The sequence below is a fragment of the Protopterus annectens genome, chromosome 2.part2 (genome assembly GCF_019279795.1).
Source record: "Protopterus annectens isolate FY-2018-M chromosome 2.part2, PAN1.0, whole genome shotgun sequence".
Lineage (NCBI taxonomy): Eukaryota > Metazoa > Chordata > Ceratodontiformes > Protopteridae > Protopterus > Protopterus annectens.
In genome coordinates, this window is record NC_056730.1 from 141,558,497 (window position 1) to 141,583,809 (window position 25,313).

At 39.0% G+C, this 25,313-nt stretch overlaps 1 protein-coding gene across 1 annotated transcript in view; it reads right to left on the reverse strand.

The window, feature by feature from the left end:
- Positions 1-25,313, reverse strand: part of ERCC8 (ERCC excision repair 8, CSA ubiquitin ligase complex subunit) — a 747,007-nt gene that overhangs the window by 322,612 nt on the left and 399,082 nt on the right. The window contains exon 6 of the mRNA XM_044063815.1: positions 6,622-6,690. Coding sequence (XP_043919750.1) covers positions 6,622-6,690 — 69 coding nt within the window. The remainder of the gene's footprint in view (positions 1-6,621; positions 6,691-25,313) is intronic.

Consider the following 25,313-nt stretch of genomic DNA (forward strand, 5'->3'; position numbering starts at 1 on the left):
TATTCATATCTATACTATTTATGCCATTAATATTCTCAAAAACATTTCTTCACACAACTTTTCCCAGAGTTTCACCACTCTTTTACACTTCAAAAAACATGCCCGTTTTTCTCTTTCACCCCACAAAAAACACACTATTCAACTTTCTTTTTATATGCCATATTCCCCTTTGTTAATTACAAGTCCCTATAGAAAATCCTGGCACTCTAATATCATGGTATACAAATGTTTCCTTACTTTAATGGCCTGAATCATTTCTTCTGGTAAAAATTCGCATGGAGTTGCACAATAATATTATTTCATCACATTATTATTCCACATCCTTCTATCTTTCTCTATATCATTTTTTTAATTTCCACTTTAGCATTTTTCTTGAAATTTTTTCATTTCTTTATTTACATATTCTTTTTCCTGTCCTCATCATCTCCCAGAGCTTTCTGTACTTATAGTTAAAAATGATCACTATTAATTTCTCATTCTCTTCCTTTACCCACTTTAATACTATGTATTAAAGAAGCAGAATAAACAACTGGAATTAGTAACCTCAATCCCCCTTTATCTTTCTTCACTCATATACATCTTTCTTCACTCATATACAACATACCTCTTTTCACTTGGTTTAATCTTGAACACTATATAAAAGAAAACACCAACTGCATAACTTCTTTTTCATATGTTTGGGATCATACAAACATTTGCCACATATGCTATTTTCCCATTAATATAGAGTTCACCAAATAAACCTTTTTCCTGAACGCTGATATATAACGTCCTCCATAGATTCTTTAGTTTCTTTTACCAAACCCTGCCTTTGCATCATAACTACATAATTTTTCCAAAATTTTATTGCTAAAAAAAAGGCACTCCATTCAAAGAAAAATACACATCCCCAATTTTCACCACATCACACAAACCCTTACTTTTATCTTTATTCAAGGTTATTCCCATTTCATTTAAACATCCATTCAGACAAACCAAAACTTCGCTCATCCATATTTTGTTCTTAGCAAATACTACTGTATCATCTGCATATGTCAAAACTAATGTAAATCACCACCTCCTTTTACATCACATATCCAGCATCTTTTATTTTATAAGCTACTTCACTTACTTTTGCATTTATTACCAATGCAAACAATATCCTACTCATGGGACATCATCTTACATCACACTTCATGCATATTTCTTTACTTAGCTACCGATTCACTAACAATATCACTCTACTTTGAAATGTTAACAAGCATACTCTCCTAGTTCTATTACCTACTCCTTACTTCTCCATAATATCCCACATAGCATCCTGTCCTACTGTATCAAATGCTCTGCTAATATCATCTACAGTAAGTTTCACATTCTCCCTTTTATTTATATAACCCACAATTTATCTCACAACTAATATCAATTCTTGACATCACTTATATAACTCTATATATACTTTCATCCACAATATTCCCAAATTCTTCCTTCCATTCTCCTCTGTATTATTTTCATAAAAATTATAATCTGTATTAATTAAATGACAGGTCTCCAATTTTTATTTCACTCTTCTTGTCCTTTTTTCAAATAAATTGTAATACCCCACTACATAACTCTTCAGAAACAAACCCTTCCATTCAACCATTTTTTCAGTACATTTACAAAATACTCTCTTTGCCAATCCATTCATTTCTTATACATTCCATGCTCTATACCATCTGGGTTTGATACTGAATCAATGTTTACTCTCCTAAGTATTTCATCCAATTCACTAACAGTAATTTTTTTCAAATTCTTCCTTAACCTGGTCTGGATTTTTTTTACTTTCCATTCCCTCATTTTCCTTCTTTTTACTTTTACACATCTTTCCCACATGCTGTACTTCAATATTCATGATTTGCTTGAGTTCTTTGTACCTCTCCTTTTACATTTTTCATTTTCCTCATTATATTAATATCCTTTACTATTTTTCCCAGATATGCAGCTCTCTCCTTCCTTGTAAATATCTTTGCCTAAACACTAATGCCTTATTTTCTCTTAATTTCTTTTATATATTTATATTTCCACATCATAATACTCTCTTGTATGATTCTCTAATATATTTCTATACATTTACTCACACTTCTCTTTCTTTCTCTTCCTTTCTTACATTACCCTGTCATTGAAAAAAAAACACTTTTTATACTTCTTTTCAAATTCAATCCACCATTCAGACCAGGTTTTACAAAAGTCCTTCATGGTTATAGGATTCTTCCATAATCTGCAACACTTCCCTCTCTCCAATTTCCTCCCATAATTTCTCATTTATTCTTTTTTATTTATTTTCCTATTTTAATATACTCCCTTTCTTCTATCAGCTCTAACCGTATTGCTAAATGGATTGAAAAACTATCACAACTGCAGCACCATCTGCTACCCCCAAATTTTCAGCTAAGATAAAATAATAAATTTCACATCCAAGTGCCCTCCTTCTACACGCCCATTGACTTTTGTTCCACATAGCTAATTTACATTTTATCTCCTGTATTTTAACATCTTTCCACTTCCTTTTTACATTTCCTCCTTAAATCTCAATTAAAGTCCCCTGTGATTATGAATTTCATGTTAACAACCACATAGTCTAATAGTTGACAAAAAGATTCTTGCATTCCTTACCAATTATAATTCTATAGACATGCTCTCTCCAATCTACATCCACAACACTAACCTATCCATCCCTACTAACATTACATCCAATATTTCCCTGTTTTGCTACACAACACAGCGACTCCAGAACAGCATTCCCTTTGTATGTTCCATATTACATTTCCACCCCACAATTTTTCTGTTTGCAGTCTTTTGTCACTTGTCAGGAATCTTGCATTCTCTAACAGAAAAACATCTACATCACATTTAGCACACCATTCCAGAATCACTATCCTACTTACAGTGTTAATAATGCTGTTCATGTTTACTGAAAAGTACTCTAAAATTGCTGCTTTTGCTTCTTTTTAAATTTAGGGGAAATGTTTTAAATGTTTGTTTTCTTATTTTTCCGCTTTATCCAACTGAATATTTTTCCTGGGTTTATGTAAAATAATCCTTTATCCTCAGAATCAAATTTTTCACTGGCTAGTAGCAATCTCTTTTCCTGCCTTCTCTTCCTGCATACTGTCTTTCTCGGTCTTCATTTTAACCCTCACAGTTTTTTTTCTTTTTCTACTGCTGCTTCTTCACCTAGCTCTCCCTCTCCCCCCAGCATCTTGTTGTCCTTCCTTCTGTATGTTTTGAACCTCTCCCCCAGCTTACTGTTGTCCTTCTTCTTGTGCTTTCATATCCTTCCCCTTATAGGCTAATGACCACAAGGGCTAGTATAAGCATAGTCATGCATCCCAAATCTCTGACAAGTTTTGGTACCCAAGTGAAAGCGGGAAACATTTACAAAACGGGGCCTGGGAGATGAACCATTTACAGTTTGCCTGCGTCCATTAGAGACATAGGTGGCAAGCCAGCGATGAATTTCCTTACCAGGGTGGATGACTTCCTGAAGAATACTATTATGCATTTATTGGCATTTAGTTTTAATCCATGACTCTGACACCGGTCGTCTTTGTCAGCCCTTCCTGGAGAACATTTGTGTTGGTGTGGGATTTAATGACTTCTAATTTGCAGTCATCTGCAAATTTACTGACATTTGCCTTGACTTGAGAGAAGTAAATACCAAAAAGGAGCAGTCCAAGGACTCATCCCTGAGGGACTCCACTTGTGACTGACTTCTTTGTAGAGGTGGACTCCTCAACTCAAACTTCCTGGGTTCTGTATGAGAGCCAGTTGGCTATCTACTGGATGACATATGGGTTTGTACCTAACCTTTTGAGTTTGTCAAGAATACCAGAGTGGGGTATTGTGTCAAATACTTTGGCCAGGTCAAGATAGACAGTGTGAACCATTTTGCCCTCATTAATTGCTGTGACCTTCTCAAAGAAGTCCACCAGGCTGAGTAGACATGATCCGACCTTGATGAAACCAAACTGGGTTGGGTCTAGTGTCTGGAGGTTTACTATATCATTACTGATCATTTCCATTATTTACTGTTTGCTCTTTACAATCAGTCCAAAAGTTTCCATTTTTTTAAACAACCTACATCAAGGCACACACCTTCTTGCAGTATGTTCTTTCTCACCATGCTGGTTACTATGACCAGCCACAAAAATAGCTCTTGGCAAGTGTTTCATCATACTGTTTTCACATTTCAAAACAATTTCCGACCTCTGTCCTCCATTCCATAAGTTTCGCTCATTTCATAACTTTCGCAATATTATCAACAGTTTCACACAGACCCTACATGGATTTTTTTAATCTTGTCTTCTTCCAGTTCATCAGTTCTAAACTGAAAAGTATCATTCTTTTTAAACATTTAAGTTATTATCAGAAAAGAGAAAATTGCTCCATGGATACACGTCCTTTTTGTTACACAGTTCCAGAAATGTTATCATTGGTTTCAAATGTTAAGTCACAAAAAGTCTCTGTCCCAATATGTATAAAAGACCACATTTCTTAAGCTGTAAAACTCAGAACAGTTACCAAATTGTCCCATACATGACTGTCGATTACAGAGTCATTTTTTGTTCTTATTCTTACAAATGGTCTTCTCTTTTTTTAAGAACAGTTTTACATGCAGTTTGTTGGTGCTCTCCTCTCTTGTCTGCAGTCACTGCTGCATATGTTTTAGTCACTTCATTGGATACTGCCACAAAAAAGACCACTTCTCAATCTTTCCTCTTTTACTTCTTGTCACTGCTGTACAAGTTTTTACGGCTGCATTCTTTGCTGTACTTTACCTGCTTCTTTTCTCTCATCCTCAGCACCTCTGAAAAAGTTATCAGCCATTTCACCCCATGAAACAGCAGAACTGTCACCTAGATCATATTGGTCAATAATTTCTTAACAGATCATCATCTGCGAGCCCTCATAATACCACTTCCACAGACTGACTTGCTTCTTTCTCCATAAAGCTGCTCATTTGTAACATTCACCACATAGGAATCTTTTGTTTGCATTCTGAATCTCCATATTGAACAACATTTTCCCCAACTTCTCACTTTCTGCCTCAAAACTCTTCATGGCTTTTCTCTCTTCCTCAACACTTCTGCTTCCTTTAGGTCTCTAACTTGCTGCTGTAGGAGCCCTCCAATGCTATCTAGCTCCAAAGAGTAGGTAAAGTTCCCTGATGCTCTGGCCAAACTTTCCCTAATAGTATAAATACCACCTTGGGCTTCCTCTGAAACAGGCCACTAACCTATTGGAACTAACAAGTTAACAAAGGCTGAATGGATAGATAAACAAATAAATACATGTATTGTTCTCACAACTTCCATTTATTTTTATGCAGTTTGCGCCTTCTCTTTTCTAAAGACCACACTTTTAGTTCTTTTATAAAATATTAAATACTTCAAACACAATATATAAAAATAATACCGAATAAGTCTGCAATGTACGTATTATACTTTCAGATCAGACAAGGAAACAAATTAAAGACTGACAAAGTGATATAGGTCATCAGTTACTTTAGCAGGCAAAAAAAGAACCAAAGATGGTATTAGTTATGTTCTCTCTGTCCTTTTATCGACATGCTTCTTGCAGATGGCTGTGGCAAACTTCTTATTCCCAGCAGATGTCCGAATGCTCTAAAGATCTGGCCACTAGACTGTCATTCACCTGCTGCTAATCCCATTCAATTTATGAATATAGTCCAGTAATAATCCTTCCAAAGAGCATCTATAACACTAGTTTACAACCACCAGTATTCTTTCAAGAAAATGAAAAGTTCACAATCAATGCTGTATGCGACAAATATTTCTAACAAGAAAATTACTTTTTACTCCTCCCACTCCTGTGACCATCTAACCCATCTTCACCTCTTTGACCCTCTTTGCCCCTAGTCTTCCCATTGTCTACAAACAAAGGGTGGTGACAGCTAGACAGTGTGGCTGCAATCAGGGACCTTACTTTTTTCTTGCTTTAAGCATAACTCCTCCTTGGGTGGATGGCAGGCACAACTGCCAAAGTGACAACTTGTTGTTTCTTCCACAATCTGTATACACACTTGCAAATAAAAATGATAAAGGTTACTACTTGTACAGCATGGCCTTTTTGTTGCACACTACATACCCATTCCCCAGTGTCTGTTAGCAATACAGTAGAGTAAACTACTTTATTCTACCCGGGACGGCAATGTAGAATCAACTACCTCTACCCAGGACAGGTAAAATAGCAGCCTCCATCTGCTTTCTATCTTCTTATCAGCTCCTCAAGCAGCAGAGCCCCTAATCAATTCCAAGCTATATCATCCGGTATTACACAGCCAGTGAGGCTAACAAGGTAATGACCTTTTACAATGTCTACCTTACATTTCTTCTGAGGTTGTGGCATAAAGTCACAGGATCAGAGCATTGTCCAGACAACACTAAACAAGTGGGGCATAAATACACAGTAATCAGATTAAGAGCTCAAAAGAATCATCCAATCATAGAGAAAATTTTCACAAGAAGTCAGTCATGCTGCAATTATTAAAAAAACTAAGCATATGGATATACTTTTTTCACAGCATGTGATTACATAAATATCACTCCTTTAAAAGGATGGCAGTGTTTCCTCTCAAGTTACCCTGAAGAATATGGGTGCAGGATCCAGATTTCAGGTCGCACAGCTGAACCTCTGGGCTTTTGGTACCAACTGTAAGAAAACAAATATTTTTTTTTTAATAGTCAATTTCTTCAGCAGTTTGTAATGATAAAACTACATGTCAATCTTTGTTAATCACAAAGTTCAACTGTATGCAGCTACACTTTTCTGTAGTACCTTGAGACAGTTTAGTCTTATCTATTGCTTCCCACATCCAAATAGCATACAAACCTGAGAGCAAGCCAATTTGTGGATATTAGACATGGATCAACAAACTGCAGTTTATTTAAAGTTCACTGCCTTAACTCCATCCAAATAAATATCTACAATCAAAGACACCTTGGACTGTACCCAGGCTTTGTCTGTAATCTGTTCAACTGACAAAAATAAACTGACCTTTCATCAGTTCTTCTAACAGCCATAACCCCTGAAGATTCTATGCTACATTGCAGGATGTCACTAATCACAGGTTATGTGCACCTTCCTGACTACATATGTAAAATACAATTTAGTAAAAGTCTGGATTAATAACTCTTTAATTTTACTGAACTTGCTTTAATTTCTTCCACTCATTTGCATGTACTGTGATAATTCTAAAACGTGACTATATAGTCAGTATACTTAAGTATAATATTCAGCAGTAGGTACAATTGTGTAAGTAAACTTTCCATTGCCGTAGCTGTTCAAATGGCCACAGCTGCAGCAGCCTTGGCCATACCGATTATATATTGCACAGCAGATAACAGCTGGTCACATTCCAGATCTTAGGGGCACCTTCCACACGCCCAGACTACTGGAAGTTCTTACAATGCAAGGAGAAAAACACTGGTCTCGGCATCAACAAGCACCACAGGGAGAAAACTACTGGTCTGGGCATCAAACCCCTCAAAACTTTTATGCCAACTGAAAGAGGGAGGTTTGAGTCCTGAAAGAGTACAATGCTAGGTAATAAAACACAATATCTTCAGCCTTGTAACTGAATCAAACAAATAATGGAGGTGGATGGAAGGAGTGAGCAGCTAATGCAACAGTGATCATTTGAACATCTACTGTTATAGTGAATTTGCTTACACAACTGTACGGCACTAGCCTTTGTTACTTGCAAGATTTGAGAGAAGGAAGGATGAGGGTGCAGGAGCCCCTACACAATGGCTGTAGCAAAACCTGGTCTAGACCTGGAAAAGGAATCTAGTTTGTAGTGCTTTGTAAAAAGTACGTAAAAAGGACCAAATTTCTGCCTTCTAGAGTCCACTCCTTTCCAAATGGCCGCTGATGAAGCCAAGATCTTAGTAGAATGCTCCTTGACCCTACCTAGAACTGATTTGTTGTGGTGGGAATGACAAAGAATGAAAGCATGAAACAATAAATTGGAAAGAGCTTAGACACAGACTGCCCTTTTTTCTTAACTTCATAAGAAATTAATAGCTGATCAGAATTGTTGAATGTCTGGTTCTGTCAAGATAGAATCTGAATTGACTGTGGCCATCCAGAGTATGCAGAATCATTTCTCCCAAATTTTTAGGTTCTAGAAAGAAAAGAGGGCAATCGATGGTCTGGATCAAAGTAAACTTGGCTACTAGTTTAGACATGAATGAAGGATTAGTTTTCAAAGATGCTCTATCCTTGTACAAACTATGATAATGTTGTCTCACCATGAGAGCTTCTAATTCAGACACTCTGCTTGCAGAAGTTAGAGAAATCAACAAAACTATTTGCTATGTTATGAACTTCAAATCTGGCTGACTGAAATGAAGCAAGGGTTATTTTTTTTCTAAAACAAAATTAAGATCCAAAGGAGCCACCTGTCTTCTAGGTGGAAGGGTATGAAGAAACCCCCTTGCAAAAACATTTCAACATATGAATACATTGAAAGAGGGGGATTCACTGGCAGACATGCTAAAATGGACAACAAATGAACCTTGATAGAGGAGTAAGAAAGGCCAGAGAATAATAACTCATACAAATATTGTAGAAATACAGCAACAGATGCCTTAAAACAGTCCTGATTCTTGATGTGGCATCAACTCGAAAATCTAGTATATGATTTCCTAGTAGCAAGTTTCCTTAGCCCTGCTGCACCTCCTCGGAAAATAGGTGCCAAAAAGAATATTAAAACTCTTATCATCCAGGCAGTTAGATGCAGTTGATTCTGGCTGGGGTGTATCAAACAATCATTGTCTTGTGAGAATAGGTCCAGTTTGTGAGGAAGTCATTTCCAAAATAAAGGGGAGAACCATGAGAACCACTGCTGCCTGGGTAAGAAGGGAGTCATCAGAATAATATTTAGAGTTCTTCTGAATCTTCAGAATGATCCTTGATATTCAGTGGAAAGACAAGCAGGAAGATTCCTGTCCAGGGAAATAAGAATGCATCAATTTTCCAGGCATGCCAAAAAGAAGTTCTGGAGTGGAGTTTTGCCAGCTGTTTGTTGTGAATGGAGGCCACAAATATCTATTTGATGTATTCCCCACAGCTGGATTAAATCCTGGAAGACCCCCGGATTTAGTTGACATTTGTGAGCATCTCATCCTAGTCCTGCTCTGTCTGCCACAATATTTTGCTCTGATGAAATGCAAGACAAAGTGAAGAATGAAACTGCACTGGATTGCAATATCCCAAGCTACTATAACTAATCTGCACAGTGGATAAGATCTAAAACCCCACTATTTGTTTATGCACCACATCACTGTGGTATTGTCTACAATGACCTGTAGACGCCCTGGGTGCCACAGATTATTTAGAGTGTTGAGGGTATTTATTACTGCCAACATAACTTTTTTTGTTCATGTGTTTTGTTCTTTTTTTTTTTTGCTCCAAAGATTGCGCACTTTACCCTCCCAAAACACATGCACATAGCTCCCCAAACAAAGTCTGAAGCATCCACTGTTGCATACTGTGCTGGAGCTGGAAGGGAGAATGGGAGACCTGGATTCAGGTAAAACTGGTACCTCTGCCAAAGCAGTTCCATTTTTAAAATTACAAAAATGAAATCTTAAAAATGAGGGGATACTGATGTTGGGACCATACAGATTTCACATACCACTAAATATTACTCATGTGGAGTCTGCCTAGAGGAGCCATTAGAATCATAAATACCAAGAATTCTAGTATCCTGGGGAATTCCCTTGCTGAAGCCCTGGACTGACTGAAAAAACACCAGGAATAGATCAAGATATAGATCTACGTTTTCCTGTGGGGAAAAATCTCTTTGAACTAAGTAGATAATTTTCTATTTACTCCTTAACTTGCTTATTTATTTTTCATTATCTATCCTTATCACTATCCTTCTATCCCTCCTCTTAACTATCCTTAATATGCAGTCTGTCATGATTAAATACTTTGCTCAATTCACCCCGTATCTCCTCCGCTTTAAATTCTTACTTGTACTTTCATTCTTCCATTAAATGTATCCCAACTTACTGGTCTGTTAACTCCTTCCTTATGAAGCCTAGTCAGGATTTCTAACCAACTCTATCTTTTGAGGAGATGGAAGAAGGGCAGTCATCAACTGCCTACCTCATTAACCTAAAATGAGCCTTTAAACCAGTCAACCACGATCTCCTAATCAGAACAATTATTTTTTGTATATACTCTGCCCTACAAAAGTTCTCAGCTTACTTAAACAATAGAATCAATACTGTTAAGTAAGGGTCTTCACTCCTAAGAAAATGGAACTTAGTGCCTGTACTATTTTCTCCCCTTCATTAATAACTTACCTTTGGACTTACCAGACTTAAACTACATCTTTACGCAGACAATATCATTGTATTGCATTCTAGCAACTCATGTCACAAGTTACAGATAATACCTAAAGTGCAGGCTACCTACTGTGGAGTAGGTCCCCTTATAAGCTCTCCAAACCTGGTAGAGTGGCTGGTTTTCCCCAGGGCTAACAAGTAAAAACAAAAGGAAAAGCTTCTTTGTTTGAAGTAATCCACTGTTGTATTCCTATAAGTAGTTTGCAGGCATATAGCTAATCAGAGTAAAAAGTACACACTCTCAAAATCAAACAGTGAAAAGATGAAGCAATCCCTCTTTGAGTTTTAACTTGCCCGGTTTATTCAAAGTAATGAGCACTTTCATCTATCGGACTTCATCAAATACAATATTTCTTTCTGAAAAAAAACAACCCCCCCCCCCAAAAAAAAAAAAACATTACAATTCTAATTGTTTAAATAACCCTAAATAAGAGGGTGTGGTGGAAACCAGCCATTATCATTCGGGGTAAGACTATGGTTTCTGAGTGGCTTATATTTGGAACTGGTGGTTGGAGGGGAGGTCAAGTCCCTAGTTAGAATAAGTCCTGGATTGACTAACAGTAGAGCCAGCTGACTGGAGGAGAAGCCAAGTCCCTAATTAGACTAGGAGTTATGGATTGACAAATGGTCAGGTAATCTGATTCAGAGGGAGGCCAAGTCCCTAATTAGAATTTGAGTCAGACTGTTATTCACCCTCCATCTTCTTGTTAAGGAAAAAGATTCATTCACAATGTTATTATAAAGTCTTTTTTACTGATTTTTTTTAGCCACTGAAAAGCCATTTATTTTTGCAAGTTCATTGAAACGTGTGTTGGAATTAACAAACAGTGAATCAAGGGAGCCTGTTTTCATGGGGCATCCAGTGTAATCTATCTGCACAATGAATCTTTATGAAATTAAAGTGCAGTGAATAAAAACAGTGAAATAAATGTGCCCATTTTATGGTGCCAGCTCTAACTAATTGAAAAACCATCCAGTATTAAAGTAAATGCTTTCACTCCTGAACCAAAGCTTCTTCGGATTATTGGAACTAGGGCATTAGAAAAGAAACTTATAACAATCAGAAAATGAAAAATCAAAAATGCAATTTGCCATATAAAAACACTGTGGTGGGACGGTGTCACCACACATAAGCCAGCATTGCTTGGAGCAGATCAACATATCTTTTTTGCTTATAACCAATGTGGTTGATTTGATTTATCCATTTGTGAGAATCTATTTCAAAAACCTAATGTCTAAGCAATGATTGCCCCTGTGGCTGTTGCTCGAGTTAAATCTGAAGGACTGGCTTTATCCCCCCCCCCCCCATTTCAAGTACCAGTATACAGTGGTGATCAATCTTGCATTTCCTTGTACCAGTCACCTGTTTACCATGCCGGATACCTAGGTCACCAGCTTACTGTCTTGTGAGGGCTGCTTCCTTGTAAAAAATGAAATGTGGTATCAGATCAAAAATGCAAGGCAAACCACAGACACAGTTTCTTTTTCTTTGAATGAATAAAATGTTCTATGGTTACATTTTCCGAGCTGATGGATACTCCTGATCGAGCATCCAGAGTTAACACCTGGTTTATGGTATGCATTCAATCTGACTTCCTACTCCTATCCTTTTTTTCTAAGAGTGCATTCTTATTTCCATCCACAATCAAGTGCACAATTTTGCCAAGAACATGAAATTTAAACCCAAAGTGAACCATCGACATAGTGCAATGTTTTGCTGGAGCTCTTCTACTAATCATATGTCCTGCCCTGCCTTCTATATAGGCAAGACGGAAAATCAACTTAAGAAGAGAATTTACCAACATGTATACACTATCAGAAGGAAGGACAATAACAATGTTCTATACAGGCACACAATTTCTTCTCAGAACTTTAAAAAATTTGTTTACTGTGTTATAGAAAAAGTGGTAGTAAACAACAGGCAAGTGAACTGGTATTATCTGGAATTTAGAGAAACACACTGACAGATTTTGCTAATTGTGACACCGTTTCCTGGCATCAATGATAGGATATCTATTAACAGTGTGTTAGAGTTGAGAGCTTACAAAATATGATAGTCTTTAGTACATGTACAGTCTTAATGTCACCCAGCATTTGTTCTTAGCTAGTTACTCTTTCTACTTTCATCTTTGCACTAACAATGATTTTATATTAGCTGGTTTCTTGGGAAGAAACATTCTTTACTATTTGTAATCTATTGAGATTTTATATTCTACATTTAAAGAAATGTAACTATAGTAATGGATTATTTCTGTTTTTTAAACGTACTTTTAAACTGATTTAGGGCTTTGGCTTAATTGATAAGAGAATATGATTGGTTGAACAGTGTTATTTAAACTATTGTGTTTTACAGTGAAGTTATCTGATGAAGTTCCATTTTATTCAATAAAGGAATGAAAACGCTCAGTTTTTAACTGTCAACCCAACATGTATTTCTTCAGCAGTGATTCTGTTCTTATTCTTTGTGGTTACTAAGATCATTTGGTTCTTGGTGTCTATCCTATGCTTAGTAGGATCTTCTGAAGTGTTTCTCTTCAGGGTGCCACTGAAAATGGGCTCTGTCCCAGTTGGACTTTGCTGGTAAACAAATGTTAAATAAATAAAAAAAATAAAAAAAAGAAACAGAAAAATAGAGTGACACGTATTTTTAGTCTGATAATGGTTTTCCCGATATAGAATGCTTCACATTTTGTGCACTAACCTATAAACAACCATTTCTGTGTTGCAGTCAGCTTTACACCTGCTGTAGTATTTTTCTTAGTATGTGGACAAGTGAAATGGCTTCTGTTGCTCATGTGTTCACAGGAAGCGCATTTCTGAGCTTCACATTTGCAGTTCCCATTTTCCAAGGGTTCCATTGTGTCCTTGTTACACTCAAGACAATACTTCTGCTTTTTTTGAAAATAAACCTAGGTCCTAGTTCAAAGATTGTAGCAATTTGATTGTTACTACTGACAATGTCCCAGTGAGATAAGTGGTCAGGAGCGATGGTAATGGCCGTGCTATATTTTCTTGCTTCATTTTTGGGGTCTTTGCAAAAGTTGTCAAAGCCCAGGTGGACTCTGTAAATAGGTTCAAAAGCAATTGAGGTTCCCTGGATCTCTAGATGTAGTATGGATTGCATTAGTCTTGCTTCATAACCACGAGCTAAAAAGTCTCTTTCAAGGTTAAGATTAATTTATTTTGAAATTCATGCTATGTGCACTCCTTGGGACTTTATTACATTATGTTTTGTGATATGGGGATGCATGATGTTGGCATGTAAAAACATTTCTCTTGTCTGTTTCCTGAACAGGTTGTTAGTTAAGTTATCCATCTATGTCTATTTTACTGATTGCAAGGTCTTAAAAGATCCAGGAAATCTACTTTTTCTTTCTATACTGTGTGGTAAACCTGAGGAAGTTTGTAGAAATATTGACAAAATGCTGTGCATATAACATTTTGCATGATAACTATAAAAATCAGTCAGAGGAGCTTAGCAAGGTTTGGGAAAAGAAAATAGACAAAGCAATTATGAAGAAATAAATGGTAGACATTGGTAGGGTACCCAAGTATGCGTATGCAGTAAAGTTTAGACTTTTGGGGATATCTGTACAGAATTGTTTGTACAGCTGTTTTATACACCCAGTAGACTTCAAACAATATTCCCTCAAGTGAGGAATATGAGTTCTAGATCTGAAGAGAAGAGAGGGCTAAGTGGGAACAATGCATTTTGTGAATGTTTACAGAATGCTTTGCTACCAATGTTTGGGGAAACAAATTGTAGTAATTAAGGATACGATACCGTTTAAAATATTTATTATAATATAAAATTAATTTCTTGGGTGGCGAAAGCCAGACAACATTTTTAGCTAGGCTTATATAGGCCCCAGGGCAGATAGCCTAGTACCTACCTATGAACCTATGTAGAACTCTATTTCCTACCTTTTAGTGCCATGTCAGCTAGATTTGGAGCCATCGCTACTCCCACTGCTATTCTAGTTGTCGGTTTGTAATAGTTGTTGTTGAAACCAAAGTAATCATTGCTGAGAAGGGTTTGTAACAGTTCAGTGGTCTTTTCAATTTCTTTTGGCAAGGTTCCTGTTCCTTTTAAAAGTGAGTGCTCTACTGCTTTGATACAATAGCTGTGAGGTAATAATGTATACAGTGCTTCTGCACTGATTGTGACCAACAGGGTATCTTGCTGGACATTGATTTCCTTGATTTTTTTTTTGTAGGAAATCCAGTGTGTACAGCTCAAATAATTTAGTGCTGACTGCTAGTGGATGGATTGATGGTGACCTCTGAATACATGGCCATGGGCTTAGTGATTCCCTCACCACTGTTAACTACTGACCTGTATGGAGGGCCTTTGATGTTCTTATGTGCCTTTGGGATCATTATAGATTTCCCATCTAATGCCCTAGCTCCAGTAATCTGAAGAAGCTTCAGTTCAGGAGCACAAGCTAGAAGAGCATTAATGCCTGTGCTTGAAATATTTGTATGTATGTACATATTTATTTATTTACTTTAATGCTGGATTGATCTTTTCAATTAGTTACCTCCAACCCTATAAAATGGGCATTCTTATCTTACTGTTTTTATTCACTACACTTTAATTTCAGACAGATTCACTACAAAGATAGGTATTGCAGGATGTCCTGTAAAAGTGGGCACCCCTGATTCACTGTTTATGTTGACATCAACACACGGTGTTCTCATGAACCTGCAAAAACAAATGGCTTTTTAATGGCTAAAAAATTCTGTAACAGACTTTTAAAAATGGAACATTTTTTTCATTTTTTATAACAACATTGTGAATGAATCCTTTTCCATAACAAGGATGTGGAAGCGAATAACAGTCTACCCAGTCTATGACTGGCATTCTAATTAGGGACTCTGCTCCCATCCAAATCAACTAGCCTGACTATTAGCCAATCCATAACTCTTATTCTAATTAGGGACTGGGTCTTCTTTCCGACCAGCAGACCTAACTATAAGCTAATCAGGAACCATAGCCTTACCCCCAGTAATGGCGGTTTTCCACCATGTCCCTTTATTTAGGGTTATTTAAACAACAAGAATTGTAATGTTTTTTTTTCAGGAAGAAACACGGTATCTGATTAAGTCTGACAGACAAAATAGCTCATTAATTTGAATAAACCGAACAACATAAAGCACAAAGAAGGATTGCTTTCTGTTTTTATTGCTTGATGTTGAGAATGTGTACATTCTACTCTGGTTAGCTATGTGCCTGCAAAACAATTAAGGGAATACAACAGTGGATCACTTTGAACAGACAGGCTTTTCCTTTTGTTTTTCAAGTTACAGATAAGCTGCAATGTGAATTCAGTATATACTTTTTGGCATGCATTGGAGCACAAAATCAAACCTCCTGCTAAGCATTACTCATGGTTCACTTTTACCTATAATTACAAAACAAAAATATCTGGGAATAACACTTGATCAGCTACTAACATTAACATCACATGTACAATATATCACAACAGCAGGCTTCAGATAATTAATGCACTTGCACAAACTACTCAAACCTGTTTAATGCAGGAAAGTCTTGGCATTGCAAATGATGCTGCCAGAAATAGAATACTTATCTTTATTTGCTCTACACTCAGTACAAAAGACCAATAACCTCCAAGCCACAGTAAGCAAGATATGTAGATTTATAGAAGTACTGTGCCCCCTAAGGATACAAGTGTATTTATTTCCCTCTGCCCAACAGCACCAATATGGACTCTTGTCTGCAATGCGCATCATTCATTCTTAAGGCAATCTGACATTGCCAAAAGTCTCTATAAAAGAGTTTGTTGCCAAAAATGGGGCAATAGCGTGGTTCTGGACCACCATGGCATCATCCAAGGCTTCATGGAGTATTCCATCAAAGGAAAAGAATACAGAGAAAAGGGAAAAGGGTAAGGCAACTCTGGATGTGACCAATGGCTTGAAATTTCCAAAATTCTATGACACTGTATGAGATAAGACACTTACATGGCTCCAGAAAATCCGTTTTGTTAGAGGCTGTGATGTTATGAGGTAGTGCCATCTGTGCCAGGGAGAGTAGAGCAGCACATGTGTATATATACCAGCACAGCTAACTGGAGTTTTGTAAAGATTGTTATGTTATTTGACTATCACACTGATTAGTACAGATGTTTGAATTAAAAACATATTTGTAAAGTTACTTGTGTTAAAAATGCATCAACAGTAGGTCCTGCTGGACAGAAAGAATGCATGCATGTATGTTAGGTTGTATTTTTGTAACTGAGCAAATGTGTATGTTTTAACAGAGGACCCTGGAAGGGTGGAAAGTTTTTGAAATTGTGTTACAGCTTTCAGATGCTGCTCAGATCTTAGTAAAGCTCTGTGTTTGTATTGTACCAGAGTCAGGTGACCAGATGGGATGTTGTTCTATAACCAGCATCTGGTTCCTTTGGAACTCTTGCAGCAGCATTTTGGAACCTGACAGGAAAGATTTCTGACAGGATATATATCTCACACATCCACACAGACAAAGAGAAACATCATCTGGCTTTTGCTCTGGTAAGCCACTCAGCACACATCAGCTTGCCTTGCTTTAGTAAGCAGTCAGGGAACAGTAATTCTTCAGTTAGTCAGAGACATTTAGTGAGAATAGTTTAGCATTGTTTTCTGCATCTGTGAGAAACTATCCAACTATATTAATTTATATATATATCTGTGGTTGAAACTCTGTTTAATGTATTCAGTATTCTCCTGTTTTCTCGTTTATTGTTTATCATTAAATATTTTATTAAATTTCATTGTGGCTGGTCCTTTAGACAATGCTTTTAACATCCTGAGAGTACTTATGCTTGTTTTAATGACACTGTGGCTAATCCTGAAAGCTTTGCTGCTTTGGTCACACTCTACCATTTGTATTAGTATTAATTTTACACAGTATAATTGGGTACCCTTTGTAAGAGCCTAAGGGTAGCTGACTGGTGGCAGCATGATTACCTCAGAGTCTGCTTAGAAAGGGACACAGCTAATAAATCTGTGCCAGCTTTTTCCAGGTGTGTATGTGTGTGTGAAACTTAAATATCCAAGTGTGTGTATCAGCTACTGGGAACAGGGACACAGGGCTCCAAAGTAGTCAGTGTGGAGTTTTGCGTGGATCTGGAGAGAGACAAGGACAGTCCAAGCCCCAGGTCTGGAGCGTGCTCCCTGTGTGCTCGTAAGGGGAAATTGTGCTTGGTACAGGGAGCTGCATCTGAAAATACTGTGTGAATCCATCTTTGCTCATAGTGACCGTTCCTCACCAGAGTCAGTGGTGAGAATAGAGTCTCCTTGATTGCTGGCCCGGAGTAGGGACCCATCAGAGAGGCCTCTGGCCTAATCTCTTTACAGCTGCCTATCCCTTTGGTTTCTGGCAAGTCTTCCCTTACTGACACTTCTGAGACCCTTTCAATGGCTTTAGACCATCCGTAGTCTGAGACCTGCACTGTGATTAAAGTATAGGGAAAGTGGGATCCATATGGTATTTGTACATGAGGTTTTTGTCCACTGCCCACAATCTGATGCCTCAAAGACACTGTGTCCAATCAAAGAATGCACAAGGCAATAAAAGCTAAGCAGATGCAGCCCAACTTGCCTCTGGTAATGAAAATTAAATTTGTAGAATTTACAAGTATGTCAGGATTCAAGTATAATATTTCATTATATTATTATTATTATGGAAACATGGGCGGCCGCGGTGGTGCAGCATCACAGTAAGAGGTTCTCTGGTTCGATCCTCGGCTGGGGTGCCTTCTGTGTGGAGTTGCATGTACTCCCTGTGGTCGTGTGGGTTTTCCTCCGGGTGCTCCTGTTTCTTCCCACATCCCAAAGACATGCTGTAGGTGGATTAGACACTCTAAATTGGCCCTAGGTGTGAGTGTGTGCGTATGTGAGCCTCCTGTGGAAGGTTGGGTGCCGGGTTGGCAACTCGACACTGTAAAACTCCACTGCCAATCATGAGCGGACAGGTGATCCGCTGTGGCCAGCCCTAACCGGGAAAAAGCCGAAAGAAGAAAAATAAGATTATTATGGAAACCCCTATGTGATACCTGCTTGCCACATCCTACACAAATATTTACTTTAACAGACAATACTCTGAATCAGACATTAGCCAATTTCTGACTAAGTATAGAGCAAATAAAAAAAAAAAAACACATGAATAAGAAAGAAATCCTCTACTGGCTACTTGTAAGTCCCTGCAATAAGGTTGCCCTATGGAAAGAACACACAATCAACTCAAACTGTATGAAAAGAAAGATCTGAAAATGATGCCAACCAATGCACCCTTTATACTACCGATGTCCTTATGCTGAAAAGAAGATCTTAGCCTGAGCCATGGAGGACAGCACAGCTGTAGAAGACTGGCTGGTTGTGGGCCACCTGCAAGCAAGACATACCAAAAGTGAGGACTGCAACAGTGAATACCAAGATAATCATCAGGGTTCTAGCTTCCCTTGTGAAAAACAGGACAATATAGTGTTATAAACAGATAACTGACATTGTGGTACCTGGGGAATATCAGAAGCAGCTGTGTCAAGAGGTCAAGCTACTGTTAAAGAGATTTGAGATAATGCAAATCTGTAGAAGAGCGGCAGTAGTTATGTCTATTTATCTTTCTTTAGACACCAGTAAGAAAACACAATCAGTTTTGAGAAGCAAGATTTTCTTGTATTCGGTCCTTTTTTTTTCTTTTAGAAAGCACAGAACCTCATCAGAAAAAAAAAATACAGGGCTATGAAAAAACAACTTGGATTCTTTCTTGCTGTAAGGGTGAGTGCCTTGAGCCTTGGATTTGGGGGTTGCCCTCTTACTGTATTAACAAGCATGATTTTGAGAAGCAATGACACAATATCCCACTCACCTTGTATGTTTGTTTTGGTCAATATAGAGTTATTAAATAAGATTTGCCTTTCCTTGAAATACCTTTATAAATACTTTAGAGGACAGATAAAATGCATAGAAATGTGCCTACTTCCAAGGGGCAGAGAGGGCATAGGTTGCTACTTAAGATAGCAAGAAAGTGTAAATGGATGCTGAATGTTTAGATAAGAAATACTATACATACTGAGCAGAGTGGAGGAGGGGCGTTGACTACACCTCTGAGCTGAGATATACAAGTATCCTGTTTTTTTGGATTATTTATACTGATTATTGTTTTTAGCAATTTATATATAGCACTTTTTATTGCCTGCTGCATAGTTTTTAGTGTATTTTATTGTTATTAACTAATCAGCAAGGGTAACTGATTTGTTTGCAGTTAAAAGCATTCTGTAGAGTCTCTGCTCCTTTATCTGTTTAAAAACTTTCATTTTGTGGCTTTCTATAGTGTTTACTGTCTGTAGGCTAATAACTATAGTATTGGTCCCTAGCCTCCCTCCCTGTTTGTGTCTTGTTGTTATACTTGGTGGCTTTGCAGTTGCCCGCCACTACTGTAAATCTGATCTGGGACACTCCTTCCAGTCTAGTGTCATTAGCTCATTCTACCGAATTACAGAGAGAACAACTGAGAAGGCCCTCTGTTTCTCCTTTTTCCCTTTCAAAAAAAAAATTGCCTGAATATCCTTGTGTTCTGACTATGTTTCTCAAACATTTTGGAAATACACAGTATATTTTAGAGCATTTATTATAACCGTAATTGCTTTAATATTGCTACAACTCAAGTGCTCTAGGTTGCACTGCATCTGAATTATTTGCGTGTTTTAGCTGCTTTTCTGTATATATAGACTTCTCTGTATATGTAGACTAGCTACTTATTCTGCTGTATTACTGCCTCAAATCGTTTTTCAGTTGTGCACTTGCCGTGCTTCATTTAAAAAGTTTTAAATTGCTAATTTCGTAGAGTTTTAATTGCATTTACTGTTTAGGACTACACACTCAAGTGAGTTAGCCTTTTCTGTGTTTATTTACTGTATTATTGCACTGTTTAGCCTGTTTCAACAAAAAAAATACTATCTTGTTTGCTCGTTTCCCACGTTTCCTAGCCAGTCCAAATACCAGGCTTTGCTTGTCTCAGGACTTTATTTTCTGTGTTCAGAGCTATCCATACCTTGCTGTTTAGCCTGTTTCAACAAAAAAAATACTATCTTGTTTGCTCGTTTCCCACGTTTCCTAGCCAGTCCAAATACCAGGCTTTGCTTGTCTCAGGACTTTATTTTCTGTGTTCAGAGCTATCCATACCTTGCTGTGGTAGAGGGAAGTCCTACTGCTTACCAGTGGGAGTGGTGAGCATTGTACTGCCTAACACTAGAGGAGTGGTTTCCAGCTCTGAAATTGTAATTTTATTAGCCTTTGTGGGCTTATTTCTATCCCTTTAAACTTTCTGGCTTAAAAACGCATGTGTTTGCACATTTTTCGCATCGTGCAGCACTGCGAGGCTACAGTTAAACTATTCCAGGTGCCAGAAAGTCTGCTCTTCAAATTTTCCCTTAGAGCTAGCTGGTTTCTCAGTAGTAGCACTAAAATCTGAAACCCTGTGACTAGCACTTGCTCTAGAACCTGCTGGAAAGCACTAAAACGCCTGAAACTGATACAAGCACTCAACTCTCCTTGTCAATAAGGAGAAATTAAACGTGGGCACTAAACAGCCTATAATTGCACAGTACCTTGCAAAGGTAAGGGAAAACAGCTCTTAAACTTTACAAAAAGAGCACCTAAACAGGCATGTCCAAGGGTCAGCTTCCGGTGATTTCTCTTGTCCACCTGGTGAATCTGGGCATACTGGGGCAATGCGGCAACTGCCTCATGTACACAGACAATCCTCTCCTCCTACCACCCAACACTACAACCTGCGAGAGATGCACTTGCACAGCCAAACTGGAAGCAAAGCTCTCTCTGGCCAAGATTGTGCTACAGTCAAGAGGAGAAGGTTAACACCTGCACTACACCTCATGCAACTCATAGCCCTTCAAAACCCACACCATCAACACCCACACATAGCAACACTAAACCCACATATGTGGAGGCCCTTAACATTAACCTGCTCAAGCAACAAGGACCTCCGAAGCTGAAACGCACACAAACACCAGTCACAACCAAAGTGACACATAGCTCACAACACCAGTGTGCCATCCAACAACAGCCCCTAAGGCAAGACAATGTACCCAACACTTTAGTCATAGGTGACTCTATAGTCAGGCACACTGATGTCCCACTCACCAGGCTGAACAAGGAGAAAATTACAGTCATCTGCCTGTCAGGTGCCAGGATCCGCCACATAACGCATGCACTCACGTCACTACACAACAAGTACAAATACGACTCTGCCATTGTCCATGCTGGAGTGAATGACTTGAGACGTACCTGCCTGGACTACATGAAGAGAGACATGGAAGAGCTCTTGGATCATGTAGTCCAGGCAGGTATGACCCTAGCCCTGAGTAGCATCCTGCCTTCGCCCAGAATGATACCACAGTATAAGGACAAAATGATTGACTTCAACAATTGGCTAAGCATCTGGTGTCATTCAAAGGGGATCCAGTATTTGTCTGCCTGGGAAGACATGATCGACAAGCCATGATGTTTTGCCAGAGATGGTCTGCACCTGTCACCCCCGGGAATCAGGTTACTGGCTAAAGCTCTTGCCACCCCTATAGTGCCTTTTTTAGGCAAGGTTCAAAGGATAAAACCACCACCGTAACAGATACAAGCATGCAAAATATGAAGGTAATGCTACTCAATGCTAGAAGTCTAAACCTCAAAATGCACTCTCTCGAGGCACATCTAAAAATGGAGAACATCGATATCTGTGCAGTAAATGAAACCTGGTTCAAGGCTCCAGAGAGCACCCCTGCAATACCAGGCTACAACTCTTAACACACTTTTCGGCCACAAAACCAAGACCGAAACACTAAAGGAGAAGGAGTGTCCATATTCACCAAGGATATTTACATCTCCAGGCTAGTTGCCCAACACAATGCATCTGAAATTCTCCAGGTGCAACTAACACTAGGTAGGACTGCAATCCAAATTGTAGCTTGCTACAGATCCCCCACCATGCCCCAAGATTCTCACTACACCTTTCTAAACATACTGGAAAATATTACGATACAACCAAACACCCTAATACTGGGTGATTTCAACTACCCTGCCATTAACTGGGAAAACTACTTTGGTACCAACTCCTTTTCCCAACGGTTTTTGGAATTCATAAATTCCAATGCCCTGGATCAACTAATCTACTGTCCCACCAGGGGCTCCAATATCCTAGACCTGATCATTACCAACATGAGAGATAGATGCTCCAGACCAGTGGTCACCCCCGCATTGGTCAGGTCTGACCATAAGCAAATCACCCTTGACATCCACATCCCACCCCCACCCCCCATTAAGGAAACCTCTTTAAAAAAAACGTCTCCAAAGTCAACTTCATGCTACTGAAGTCAAAAGTGACAAACTTCACGAAACCCATGCAGACGGGATCTGAAGGTTCGAGTGCAGAATCCTACACTAAGGCACTGTATGAGCACATCCACTCGTGCATGAATCGTGCCATCCCAAGTAGAACCAAGATGCTCTTCTGCAAAAAAAGAAAGCCAATCTGGTGGTCCCCTGCTATAAACAAACTATACAACAGAAGGAAGAAACTGTTGCAGAAAAGAGGAAAATCACAGGATGCAAAAAAATCCCTCACCAGCCCTCAGTAAGAAGCCGAGATCCCTCATAAAATCCTCAAAAGCTAGTTACGAAAATAAAATTGCCAAAGATTCCAGAGACAACCATAAGGCATTCTATAGTTATGTCAAGAATCTAAATGGCAATGCTCAGATCTGCTCTGAGCTACAACAGCATGGCATTAAATATACTGATCCCAAGGATATTGCCAATATCCTGGCAGATCGATTTAGTGCCAACTTCACCCCCCTCTCACCCCCTAAAGGGCCCATCTCAATACCAAAAGATTGCCAGATTCCGGTAATTACGGCCACACAGGTAGAAACCACACTCTCCAAAGCTAAGAATACAGCATCCATGGGACCAGATGACATCCCAGGCTGTGCACTACATGAACTACAAAATGAACTGCCACCTCATCTAAGTGTCATGTTTAATCATAGCCTCACCTCAGGCTTTGTGCCCACTGAGTGGCACACAGATACAGTTATCCCACTCCACAAGGGGGGATCCACCTTGGATCCCGGGAACTACCATCCCATCAGTCTGACAAGCCTGATCTGCAAGGGCATGGAACGCATTATCATGGAACTTATAAACAAAGACATTGGCAACCTTCAAACACTGGACCCCACTGAATGACTTCTGATTGAGAGTTGTGGACGAGTGTAAGGCGGTCTACACAGCCTATCTGGACCTCACCAAGGCCTTCGACACCATCCCCCACTCTGGAATCATAGATAAACTTACTAAGATGGGCATAAATCCCTACGTCACTCGATGGGTTGCCAAATGGCTTACTGACAGAACCCAGACTGTAAAAGTAGCCGACTCCAAATCCAGCTCCAGACAAGTGGAGTACCTCAGGGTTCAGTCCTGGGACCACTCTTGTTTGGCATCTATTTCTCTGAAGTACAGGCCAACACTAAGGGACTCTGGCTACCAACATTCGTAGATGACTGCAAACTGTGAGCCATTATTGAATCCCCAAATGATGTGGATATTCTACAAAAGGGCCTTACAGAAACAGATGCCTGGTGCCAGAGCCATGGGCTCAAGTTTAATGCCAAGAAATGTATAGTTATCCCCTTTGGAAAAAAACATGTACCCATGAATTACCACATAGGTGGCAGGACAATAAACATCGAAAGTGTGATGAGAGACTTAGGGACACAGGTGGACAGTGGTCTCACTTTCGATTACCACATCATCACAACAGTCAGGAAATCCTTCTATGTGGCACACCTCATCACTAAGGGCTTTTCATCCAGAAAAAAGGAGGTCATTGTCCCACTGTACTCATCCCTAATTAGACTCATTATAGAGTATAATGCCCCGTTTGGTATGTACCTCACAAGACATCTGCAACAGCTGGAAAGGCCACAGAAATACCTCACTAAAAGAATCACAGGCCTAAAGCAGATGCCATATGCTGACCGTCTAAAAAAAACTCCAGCTATACTCTGTGGCATATCATCTACTCAGAGGCGATCTTTATTTAACATACAAGGCCATGTCAAGCCCCGAGGTGCTGGACATGCTCCACTTAAAGAAATCCCAATCCCTCAGAGCCACATGCTCCAGGGATCTAAACCTGGTCTTCACAATGAACAAAACATGCTGGAGGGATAGGTTCCTGACCCAGAGACTTCCCCATACTCTGGAATAGACTGCCCATACATGTCAAGCAGAGCGCCTCATTGGCCTTCTTCAAAAGGAACCTTGATGACTGGATGGGAGATAGGAAATTCACCACGGGAATATGACAGTCACCCTGCTAGACAGGGGACCAGAGAAGTAAATACTGTGGGAAGAAATATCCAGGGAATTGTTATGGCTAGGCTTATATAGGCCCTAAGGTCAATAGCCTAGTACCAACCTATGAAACACATCCATCAATTTCTGGGTGCCCCAAGCTTTTGCTATGTTCAGAAATAGTTCCTTGTTCATAGGTGTGTACTGGGCTAATGGTTCTGGAGCCTTTACAAGCCTAGCTCATAGAAGTGCCCTGGCATTGTGCCGCCCGACATTAGTTCCCAGTGCCTCTATCAAGAAGAGCCACTGGAGTGATCCCCAGGGTGAACTTTCTATTTCCCATCCACTCATCAAGATTTCTCTTGAGGACAGCCAGTGAGGTGCTCTGCCTGACATGTATTGGAAGTCTATTTCAGAGCATGGTCAGTCTCTGGGTTATAAACCTGTCCCTCCAGCAAGTTCTGTTGATTGTGGTAATGAGGTTGAGGTCTCTGGAGCGTGTAGTGTGGAGGGATTGGGATTTCTTTAGATGTAGCATTT